At 35.4% G+C, this 13,022-nt stretch overlaps 1 protein-coding gene across 3 annotated transcripts in view; it reads left to right on the top strand.

The window, feature by feature from the left end:
- LOC125240810 (homeobox protein araucan) overlaps positions 1-13,022 on the top strand; it is a 157,875-nt gene that overhangs the window by 64,763 nt on the left and 80,090 nt on the right. Inside the window, exon 1 of one of the 3 annotated variants that reach the window (XM_048148930.1) lies at positions 9,156-9,417. The exons of the other annotated variants lie outside the window; for them this stretch is intronic. Coding sequence (XP_048004887.1) covers positions 9,358-9,417 — 60 coding nt within the window. The 5' untranslated portion in view covers positions 9,156-9,357. Of the gene's footprint in view, positions 1-9,155; positions 9,418-13,022 lie in introns of those variants that run through there. 3 annotated transcript variants of the gene reach the window in all.

The following is a 13,022-nucleotide window of genomic DNA, read 5'->3' as shown; positions in this document are numbered from 1 at the left end:
AATTTTTGAGTTTTAACACAGAATATATAATAGTACAAGTACAGAAGGCTCACTCCTTTGATGTTCACAAAACGCCGCCATTCTAAATTCTCCCCTACATTAACAAACGGACCGCACGCGTGCAGACGACATTGAATTCTATTGCGCCGCGCGAAGGTCGTCGCCACTGAATGGGCCGCGAACTCGCGGCCGCCGGCATGTACTTGTAGCGTGGCGCAAGGATCGCGGAGTGAGCCGCCCCTGGTTTTAACACAGCCTTCATCCTACATGCCCACTAGCACGATATGCCTAGGTATCTCGCAGTTATACGTATTGGGCAATATAAATCGTCGTACAAGAAAAAAAGTGTTTTCACCTGCTGTAATTTTCACAAAACAACAACAGTTGGCAGTTTAACTTATTGTTACACAACACGCGTGTTTCAACTCTCAATGACTGCTTTCATATTGGTGTTGCGGTTTCGAACAAAATCACGGGACAGGAACTTGACAGTTCATATTATTTAGAAGTCTTCGTTGTTACTTTTAATTCAGCATACGAATTACAATTGCTGTGTTTTCATGTCCACACTGAAAATACATGTTACGTGTAGTCATACTTGTTATGGAGAATTTTTGGCCAAAAGCTGCACTTTTGGATGGAAGCAAGCCGCTTTGCATGGTGATAGTAGACATCATAGTAAACAATTTTTTCCGAGGATATCGAAATTTCATCCCTTAGGAAGCCGAGCGTAGCGAGGTGTTTTATGAAAATGAAAAAAATTATATCTTTTTATTGTATCGTCCGATTTTGACAAAACGTATCTCAAATGAAAGGTATTGATTTGTGTAATTTAAAAATAAAAAGAAAAATAAAAAGAAAAATAAAAAATACAAAGAAAAAAAATTTGAAAGAAAAGTAAGAAAAAATAAAAAAAGTAAATTTACGTCTCGCACTGAATAACTTCAAAGAATGACAGAAAAACCGGCCAAGTGCGAGTCGGACTCGCGCACCGAGGGTTCCGTACAAACCTGCAAGGTTTACAAAGTTCGTTCATTACGACAATCGAGTCATAACTATGGTATTATAGACCTGAGTATTTGGTATGAATTTCAATTTAATACCTCTACGCGTTTATGAGGAAATGGGTAGTAAGGTTAAAATTATTAAAAAAAAATATATTATGTGATGTAACTAAAAATTTATGGTTTTCGTAATTTTTCCTTTATCTATGCTATAAGACGTTGCTTCGTACCAAATTTCAAGATTCTGAGTTCACGGGAAGCACCCTGTAGGTTTTGATTCCCTTGCAAGTGTCGAAAATTTGCGGCATAAACGGCTGTATCTTTTGATTGCGTTGGCTTAGAAGTTTTATTTTTTCACAGCTTCAAGGGACAGTAGACCTGAGTAATTGATATAAATTTCAGCTTCATACCTCCACGCGTTCCTGAGAAAAAGGGTCTTGACAGACGGACGGACGGACGGACAGACGGACAACAAAGTGATCCTATAAGGGTTCCGTTTTTTCCTTTTGAGGTACGGAACCCTAAAAATGTACAATGTCGATATACGAGTTTAATCGAAAACAGATAAATTTTTAGTTGAAAACTGAAAACCGCATCGAAATCAGATTAGCATTTTTTAAGATACAAGTTGCCAAAGTTGGGAAAGATCGCTTTATATGGCCACTTTGAAATTCCTTTGCCAGAAAGTCAGAAATAATATGTTTTTCTGACACAGAAAAATACATAGTAACAGTACACATCAAAATAAAATTAAAAATTCCGAGGATATTATAATGTCATCCCTTAGAACGACGAGCGTAGCGAGGTCGGTTACGAAAACCGAAAAAAAAATCTAATTTTTTTTGTACGTCGTCCGATTTTGACAAAACATGTTTCATTTGAAAGGTATTGCTTTATGTAACTTAAAAAAAAATATTGAAAAAAATTGGAAAAAAATGTAAGATTTTTTAAAAAAAAACCTTAATTTTCGTATCACACTGAATAACCGCAATAAACGGTAGACACGGTGTATAATTTCGGGATGTATATCTAGATTCCTGAAGTTTTTTCTTCGATTTTTAGATCGCCTAATATTTTTTGGCATAATGATCATTTGGCCTAATTTAAATGTCCTAATATTGTTTCGCCTAACGCCGTTAAACCCACTTTTTTAGAAGCGATTCGGATTTGTGTGAGGTCACGGTTCTAACCTAACCTAAACCTACCTTTCTAACAGCGAATCGCTTCTGGGTAATGTCATTTTTGGGGCAAAATTTAAATTATGCCAAATGATCGTTAGGCCAAAAGAGCGTTAGGCATTTCATAATTCGGCCAAATGAGTTAGGCTAAGTGATTTTCGAACAAACGTCATTAGGAATGTAGAGGTAGTCCCATAATTTCGATATATGATTTTTTAAAATTAAAGACAAATAAATGCATGATTATAAACTAAAAACCGAATCGAAATCGAATCAGTAGTTTTTAAGATGCAAGTTGTCAAAGTTGGCTTAGTTTGTTTATATGGTCGCTTATAAATTCCTTAGCCAGAAAGTCAGAAACATTATATTTTTCTTACAGTTAAAAGTATGCATAGGTAATAGACATCATAATAAACATTTTTTTACAAGGATATAAAAATTTCATTCCTTAGAAACCCTTAGAAAGACGATCCAATAAAAAAAACTGCCTTTTTTTTGTTTTTCGTAACAGACATCGCTACGCTCGGCTTTCCAAGGGATGAATTTTTTATATCCTCGTAAAAAATTGTTTATTATGATGTCTATTACCTATGCATATTTTTAACTGTAAGAAAAATATAATGTTTCTGACTTTCTGCCTAAGGAATTTATAAGCGACCATATAAACAAACTAAGCCAACTTTGACAACTTGCATCTTAAAAATTCGAATTCGATTTCGATTCGGTTTTTAGTTTATAATCATGCATTTATTTGTCTTTAATTTTAAAAAAACATATATCGAAATTATACACCGTGTCTACCGTTTTTTGCGGTTATTCAGTGTGATACGAAAATTAAGGTCTTTTTTTTTAAATCTTACATTTTTTTCCCAATTTTTTTCAATTTTTTTTTTAAGTTACATAAAGCAATACCTTTCAAATGAAACATGTTTTATCAAAATCGGACGACGTAAAAAAAAAAGAGATTTTTTTTTTCGGTTTTCGTAACCGACCTCGCTGCGCTCGTCGTTCTAAGGGATGAAATTATAATATCCTCGGATTTTTTAATTCTATTTTGATGTGTACTGTTACTATGTATTTTTCTGTGTCAGAAAAACATATTATTTCTGACTTTCTGGCAAAGGAATTTCAAAGTGGCCATATAAAGCGATCTTTCCCAACTTTGGCAACTTGTATCTTAAAAAATGCTAATCCGATTTCAATGCGGTCTTGAGTTTTCAACTACAAATTTATCTGTCTTCGATTAAAAAAAACTCGTATACCTTAGGTCACTACGAAAGTTTTGAGATACAAAAAAACTATTAAATTTATTTAAATATTTTTTATTACATTTTCTCAAAATACTCTCCATTAGCTTCTATACATCGGTTCATCCGCCTAAACCATGAGTTGAAGCATTCCCGGTACTGTTCCTTAGGAAGGTCTTCAACGGCCTGCATATAGGCATTCCGAGCATCCTCAGGGCTATTGAATCGCGTATCACGGAGTCCGAGTATGATTTTAGGGAAGAGGAAGAAGTCGCACGGTGCTAAATCTGGGCTATATGGAGGATGGCACAATTCTTCAATTTCTGTACTCTTCAGAAATTCTTTAGTTAAAATGGCCTTGTGTGGCGACGCATTGCCATGGTGCTAAAAGAGCCCTCTCAAACCCGATTTAGGTCGTTTTTGCTTAAAATTATTGAACACATTAGGTAAACATACCTCAGTATACCACTGAGCATTCACAGTTTTTTGGTCATCTAAAGAAATTGTAACTACATGACCACTTGCAGAAAAAAATGTGGCGACCATTTTCTTCCCACCGCTTCGCCCTCGCTTCACCTTCGTTGGAGGTTCATCATCGGGAAACACCCAAACCGTCGATTGTCGTTTAGTTGGTGGGTCATATTGGTATATCCAGCTTTCATCTCCAGTAATAATGTTAAAAATTGACCGTCCTTCACCGCGATCAAATTTTCGGAGCATATCTTTGCACCATGTCACGCGAGCTGTTTTTTGTTCAGCAGTTAGCGAGTGAGGCACCCACCGAGAACATCATTTCCTGACTCCAAGTCGGTTGTGTAAAATTTCATTAATTGCTGGCGATGAAATCTTTACAACCTCTTCTATATCTTTATAAGTTACTTTCGGGTCCTCTTTAATAATTTTTTTAACAAGCTGGACGTTTTCTTCTGTCACCGCAGTAGCAGGCCGGCCACTTCTTTCGTCATCATCCAAGGAGAATATCCCGCGTTTAAATTGAGCAAACCATCTAAAAACTGTTGCACGCGATGGTGCATGGTCCCCAAATGCCGAAACTAGTCGTTCTCTGCACTGACATTCATTCAACCCAAATTTATAATCGTACAAAATCATTTCTAAATCTATGGTCATTCTGTTTTCTTTATTCGAATTACAAATAAATTATATTTAAAATATTGTTGCATTCAGATGCATTCTTTTTTCAAATTTTGAGTATCTCAAAACATTCCTAGTCGCCCACGTATCGACATTGTACATTTTGTCTGTCATTCTTTGAAGTTATTCAGTGCGAGACGTAAATTTACTTTTTTTAATTTTTTTCTTACTTTTCCTTCAAAATTTTTTTCTTTGTATTTTTTTTCATTTGAGATACGTTTTGTCAAAATCGGACTACACAATAAAAAGATAGAATTTTTTTAATTTTCATAAAACACCTCGTTACGCTCGGCTTCCTAAGGGATGAAATTTCGATATCCTCGGAAAAAATCGTTTACTATGATGTCTACTATCACCATGCAAAGCGGCTTGCTTCCATCCAAAAGTGCAGCTTTTTTTTCATAACTAGTATGACTAGTGTTTTATGAAACTGAAACGGCTTGTTCCTTTGAATATATTTGTGTAAATATATACCTAGTGATGTCAAGCGTGTCACCATGTTAAACACTTTTTCATTAGTGTCATCACTTCGTTGTACATAAAACATGCAATATGTATTATGTCATGATGTATGTACATGGTATGGATACCTATTACACGTACCCTCAAAGCATCTCAGGTTAAAACCAAAGTCAAGTGTAAGTACGGTAGGTTAGGTCTATACTTATACCTAATGTATTTCTAAAAAAGTTTTGCTTGGAACTAACTAATCGCATTTCACTCAAAAAGTGACAATGACGAAATAGCTACAATAGTTTTATTTTTATTACATGGCCATATCGAATACGTCACTTGGATGACGCGAAGCGGTCTCGTAATAACTCTTTTCTTTTGTTTGGTTCTTATGAAGAATAAGGGTCAAAAAACTTAATTAGGTATAAAATACATAACCTCCTATTGGGTAAAGAAGTCGGTTAAAAAAACATCATCGGTGCTTACTATGGGTTTTAATCCTTCGCGTTTTAATACTTACCTGGTACACCTATGTCAATAGGTCGTATTTCTTTGCTTAACAAGACTATATGTAGGTATTGAATTTTCGACACAGTTTTACGCGAATTTGTAAATACAACGTTAAATTACTGGTACTTTGAACTGAGTGTGTTCATGTGTTGTTACTAATATTTAAATTTGTACGGTCAAGAAATTTGCCTAGAATAAAAGTTATGTACCTATTGAAAATATTGTCGAAATGAAACCAATACAGTATTGCTTTATTCGTATTCGAACAGTACATTAGTATCGGCAATACTATATTATACTGTTCGAATGCTTTTCAACATGTCCGGGTAGGTCCTAGTACTCCAACGTTGTGTGGTCTGTGCCAGTGCAAGATAATTATGATTGTCTAAGCCCGCACGCCACTAAACGGCCTGCGGTCAGGGCTTATCCGGCTCTTGATAAGAGACCATCGAGAGGCCTGAAAGGTAGGCCTGGTGCAATGCACGTTTCCAAACCATCCAACGCTCAACGGATTGGCATAAACGCCAAAGCTGAAGGCCAATCTACACGTTGCGAGAACTCGCATGCGAGTTTCATTACGTTGCTGTAATTGATCGATGCGTTGATTTGAACGTAATGGACCCTAATAATTGTAGGTATCTACTACAGTCTGCATCAAATCAAAAGTAATGTTAGTCACAGTCAAAATGTTTGCCTAGTTTTATTGCATGCGAAGGTTCGTAGCTCACAAAGTTAGTGAAGTTGACTAGTTCGTCAAACGTAGTTGGTGCTATCGGTCGTAAGCTTTGTAAATATCTAAAAGACAGGTGTGTTTCTATTATACATAGAATAATCAAAATATTTATCTCTAGATATTCCGCAAAGTATTCTGAGGTGGTAGAAAATTTTAAACGTCATCATGAGATACTTTTTTATGCAATGTCACAAAACACATACAATACGTAACTAAATTATGTATATACATAAAGTGACCACATCACGTTGTGAGTTACATTACGAACGTGTTTGAATGAACCAATACAATTTCGAAACAGAATAAAAACACCAACAATAAAGTGGTTATTCTTATTTCATTAACCGGGCTCTCTTCCGTAAAAGTACCTAATTATCTTGTAATTTCAGACCCTAATAAAGACATTGAATTGGGTTATAAAACTCTAATCAAACATTAATAAAAGGTAAAGATAAAGCAACGGATAAAAAGGGTTCGTCATTGGACTGACAGGCAATCATCACTTTTTTTTATGTAAATGAAATTCGTAGGCCAATATCACCTGTTAACTAAGGGGTGAGGTGAGTTGGTGTGAGGAAGGGTCAAATCAAAACCTGGCATCTTTTAAACTTGTTTATTTTAAAACGTTTTATATGTGGAAAAGAAATGTTTAAAATGGCACATATATCGATTCCAATATGTCGCAGAAGGTAAGTGACAGAAAACAAACAATACAGGTATTGGTAGGTATGGGATAGATCCCGTTTGTGTGATTTTTTTCTTCCGGCCTCGGAAATGATGCTTTATTATAAAAGCACTCATCATGCAAATCATAATGATAATTCAACAAGTGCAAGTACTGTCCCAACCAATATTAAAATTCGTATATTGTAGCAAAATGGTATTTTTTTATACTACATCGGTGGCAAACAAGCATACGGTAATTTTGGACATTGCCAAAATATTTTGATGGTTATGTTATCGGATCTGCATGTCCATGTAAGAGCATTGGCGTTAAAATTAATTATTAAAACTAATGGGTTCTCTTCAAATTCTTAGTTTATACAGGGTGAAATGAAAAGGGTCAGCCATACTTTGCATAGTGACTTTTGAGATCATAACAAAGTAAAAACTTTTATTATGGGAGCAATGCTGAAATTGCGAACAAAAATTGACCAGCCAATTTTTTTTTCCAATCCATATATTCCGAATGGCGCGATGCCGCTCATTTTTCTGGAACATCAAAATATATATTTTTGCATTTCAGTATTGGTCTCATATTAACAAGTATTGGTCTCATATTAACAAAAGTTGTTCATTATGACCTAAAAAGTCACAATGCAACGTATGGCTGGTCCTCTTTTTTATTTCACCCAGTATAAGTTAAAATTTACATATTTTTGTTGTTTGTATTTTTATTAGTGGATCAGATATAATTTCCTAACAATTTCCAAAACAATCAATGCCCTCGGCTGAAATGAAAATTAGAAGTTTTTAACTGTTGTCCTCTTTCTGCAGTACCTACGCCCTAATTCGAAATATAAAAAAATCGACCCATCCTAATACCTGCATAATAACATACATAGGTACATTAAATATAAAAAAGTAATAATAACAACGGGGCCCGTTGACCACGAATGCTGTAGTGTTCGAAACCTCCGGATGTAGATATACTTATTTATTGCAAATCCATTATAGGTACGCGATATAATCCGTTTCCATAGTTTTGTTACATGAAAAACTTCATTTGTTTAAACAAAAGCCTGACTACTAATAAAAACTGAATTTCCTTTGCGAATCTGTTCGATAACTTTGAACGTGCCCGCATCTATTCACCGACCCCGTTTAACGAATATCGACTTTAATACATTAAGTCCAGGGTTCATAACAGAGTGGAGGGTAGTCGTCAGGGGTTGAAGTTTCGAAATTAGCGGTTGCATGAACTAATCCAACGAAATGGTGTTTGAGATGTAGCTGTATGTACTTAGGTATAGTGTATTTAAGTAGATAGGGTAGGTACATACCTACTCGTAGATTCTCTCTCAATTTATTGATATAAAGGTAAATTTTGGCATTTGTACCTATTAGATAACATTATGATAAGACAGATACCTACCAAAAGGTTAAGAATTTTCAGTGATGGGAAATAATTTTGTCTCTGAATATTTCAATATTATGACTAATAAAATAATTTAAACAAACTAAAATTTTGATAAGGGTCATTTATTATTAAATTTATTAATTTACAACATTAATTGTTTTTATTAGATTATTTATAGGTATACTATGGGTACCTACCTATATTTACTGCACCTTGATGTGTAAGTACCTAGGTATTTTATTTAAAAAAGTTTAGTAGTTATAAATTGTACTGTTTTGAAATTTTAGTGCATGTTTTTTTTTGCTTAAATATCAAACTATTTTTTGTATAATAATATATTGTGCGTATTGCATGTTACACGAGTAAAAACTAGCAATAGAATAGCATTCGAAAGCTATTATAGATTTATTTATCCCGGGGGTGGTCGAGCGCGTAAATCTGACGAGGCGCGGCATAATGAAACAACTTGTCCTCGGTCAGGCCATTTTTTGCCACTAGAGATTTGTTTGCTCGGACTACACCGGCTCGGCCTGTCTGCCCGAGACCCATAAACATGTTCCCGTCGAGCCTATACTAACGCTTTTTTCCCCCGCCCCACCCGGACGTGGGTGGTGCCTCCGAATAGGCGGTACTTTCAAAGTAGAGGGGATAAACCCCACCAATAGCCTTCCACATTTCCGTTCGGCGTTTCGAAAGGGATAGAAAACTCGCTCCGCTATTGGAGGGTTAAGTCAAACTCCGCCCATGAGGAGGGGTCTGATTGGTGGTGTCCTTCGGCGGAGGGGCGTAGCGGGTCGGGCGCGCGCCAGTCTGTGTCGAGATCCGAGCGCGCGCGCAAGCTTAAGGCCGCTCGCACACGAACAGCGAAGCGATGGCGACGCAACGCGCAGCCGCGGCGCAAACAACCTGTGATACGTTTACTTAATTATTTTTCAATATTTGTAGGAATACGTCCGTGTTTATAAGACTTTGAGAGACAGTGTTTTGTGAATCCGCCCATATGATCGTCCCGATGGCAGCATACGCACAATTTGGCTACTCATACCCGCCCGCCTCGCAGGTTAGTTTCATTACCACCTACCTACAACATCATTTATCATCTTCTTAACTGCAAGATACGTTTTGTCTAATGCAGAATAATCCAATATAATCAAAAAAGTTAATAATCAACAGGCATATTGTCATATTGGCGTGTAATATTTCTCTAAACGTTTGATAGCTAATGACACTTGAGTTGCGACAGGTATAATCATCCATAAAAATTAAAGAAATCAATGATCCTACTTATGACACATAATCTGGTTGGAAAAAAGACATAATCTTATTAGAAATAAACATTTAAATAGTCGCATCTACTTGTTATAACATTCATATTAGAAAACACATTTAATAGACATAACAGTTCTTTCATAATACGTTCTCATGGAATGCGTCTATTTATTTATGCAATATTACTTCTAATCACAATTTTCACTTAATAGCTATAAGATTAATTCATTTTATACAGGAAAATCCTTCTAGGTAATTTTATTTCATATTTATTATTAATAATAGGTATGTTATGAGAGCAAAAACTGTTTGTAAACAATGGGTATCAATAAATAACTTTCTTACAAGATGTAATTACCACAATTAGGTTGGTGATAATTGTTTTTTATTGGAAAATTGTTAACAAACTCATTTACGTGAATTGATGATAGGTATTTAGGTAGGTAATACCTACCTAGTAATTATAACTAAGAAAGTTCTATGAATTTATTTGCGCGCACACCAAATACTAAATTGTCTTGCTATTATTGCTTAATACGCAACAGGAGAGGTCAATTCTCCATAAAAACTCTCTCGACTATTTTCTAACTGGCTTTTGAAGCTAGAGCAATGTTTTTTTTTTCAATTTTAGCATTTCCGTGCCTGTTGCCTCCTACAAATTCTTAAAAAATACATTATTTCTAACGTAACATAGGTACATTTCATTTTAACTCATTAAATATGTTAAATATCCTACTGTTGCCGTTAATCATCAATATTTTCATAGGTAATTAAGCATTAAAATAAATTAAACCGACTAAACTCTCTTCCTAGTACCTAGTAGTAGTAAATTATCAATATAATTTATTCTTATATCTTCTTATATTTTGTTTGTTCATTACTTTATACAATACCACATAAGTGCTTTGGTGTAACACTGTAAACTTTTGTGTTAAAGTTTTGAAAAACAAATAAATAAATAATGCATACACATTATATCACCATATAGATAAATAATGTCCTGTCATCAGTAAAAACAAATATTAATAAGTAATAAAAAATACACAGGATTGAAAAAATGAAAAGGAGACGGGCGTGTAGTGTAGCAGGCTTGTATTTTGTGAAGAACATCCTACTTAAACAAACTTTTGTTCAGCTTATTATTTTATACAATTATGGCTGTTGTTATTATTATTTAGTTAAATTTAAGGTCAATTTGTTCTACATATAACTTGCAACATATTACATTTCGAGTAGCTATTGATATATTTTTCTTATTTTTCACGTTCCTATGATCATTATAATTATTTCTAACTACCACAAAAGCAACTAGTAACCGTACCGCGGGTTTGACGCGGCCCTATTTACGTGTGCGTGACTTCATTTCACCTATGTCTAACTAGTGGTAGCCGTATCATTTAGTCTGTAGTCGATATTTAGGTTTCTTTAAAAAGTATTAAATATTAAAATATTTGCCTATCCCAATTAGTAATATCTAGGTAACATATCATTTCCTGCAGAAAAGTTGCCGTTATACTTACACTGAATGCATAAAAGTAGGTACATATTCCTACCATCGGTATTTAGGTCCCCTTTTGATAATTTTACCTTCACACCTCGGACACTGGCGATCAAATATATGAAAGAGGCGCGTTTCTACGCACACAGTCTAAGCTCCTGTAGGTGAACGCGTACCATGCTTGTATGAGTGAGACATGACAAGTGGACTGGTCGCGGACTTGACAGGCGGTAACTGTGAGGTAACCGAGAGCGGATGGGCGGCACTTTCAGCGGGGGCGGGTATGTACGATAGTACTCTTTATTATTATATACCATAGGTATCCACAAATGTCAAACAAATTAACCATTTGTGTTTAATATATTAAAATTAATACATTATAATCGCTTTTAAATGTTATACCTACAGTATTTGTTTATACTATAAAACAAATTTATTCTTATGTCATCAAATTGTCATACCTATGAAATCAAATAAGTACGTACTTACAATTCTTACGTGAGAGAATAGAAGAATTTGTAAACTTGTGAAGTGACGAAAGAGAATTTGGCGCTACCCCAGGCACGTCAAATCACGTTTATTTCTTAGCTTTAAATGTTAAAAGTTTGCCAACCCCAGCTTAATGCAACTGACGTCTTGCTACGTTATAGGGTACATATTTGTTATTATATTTATAGGAGGTCAACAAGTAGACTTATCCCCTGATGGTAAGCGAATACAGTTGCCCATAGACACCTGTCTAGTTGTAGATAAGTGCGTTGTCAAGATTTCAGATTAGAAGTATATAAACTCTTTTCTTGAAATAGTTGGAATACTGCAGACGACAGTTCATTCTACACATTGGGCGTGCGAAGAACTCGTAATTAACTGCCATTTCGTGCACATTGTCTGCACACAATATAAAAATTGCAAATTCATAACAATCCAAATTATGAAACTAAGCTCGTTAGAAATCCTTTCTTTGGATTCTCGCCCGCAAACCGCAAAGCCATCTCTGGATATTTAGCCAAAGTGCTAATCGCTTACGCTGCGTATCCAATGTCTCTGCCACACTAATAGATATGGAAGCGTGATAGAAAAAATAGGGCAGCGTTCGCCACGGAGCGAGGGATTAACAACTACCTTGCCTCTATTAAAACTAGAGACGTAAAACCTAAATTATTAAATAATACTACAATTATGTCAACTAAGGATAGGGTCCGACTGATGGTAATCATGCAATGTCCTTAACAAACTCCTGAGGTGTTACGTGTGTTTTGCCGGCTCTAATACTTGGCACCCTCATTGAACTCATTTCTATTAGCAACACTGCCTAAGATAGAGGTAAATATATGTCGCCAAACCGCGTTTTGGGGCAAAATTACTACATTTTTTTGTTCCTGTTTAGACGGCTATAATCGCTGAAATCCGATGCCCGCATAGACGGAGATGCCTATCACAGGCAGATGGCGCCTCTACACCATCAGATAACGCGCAGGTAGACAAATAGTTAAACATTAAACTTAGCCTTTATACGTTTTCGTGTGACACATCTTTAATCTTAACGGATATTTTGACCGCCAATCGCAAAAACAATACTTCAAAATGTCTATAAAAAGTTAATGTCGTTTTCCCGTCCGTGAAGACGGCGGAAAAAATACAGATAGATCTGAGGTGGCCAGGCGAACTGCGACTGAACGAGTCACTTATTAACTCAGAAAAATATAATATAAATCACGTCCATCCAGGTAATATAAACAATTATTAATATTCTGACTTACACTCACAGCGTTATGTTATAGGTAAATTAAAATATTCTTATGAACATTTTGGATACCTAGGGACCGATTTTTGTATCTCGAACGCATGAATTCGCCGTTCGAAAGTCGTAGCATTAGTTACGTCGTTTCCCACAGACT

This window comes from Leguminivora glycinivorella, chromosome Z (assembly GCF_023078275.1).
Source record: "Leguminivora glycinivorella isolate SPB_JAAS2020 chromosome Z, LegGlyc_1.1, whole genome shotgun sequence".
NCBI classification, from domain to species: Eukaryota; Metazoa; Arthropoda; class Insecta; order Lepidoptera; family Tortricidae; genus Leguminivora; species Leguminivora glycinivorella.
This window is presented reverse-complemented; position numbering and strand designations above follow the sequence as displayed.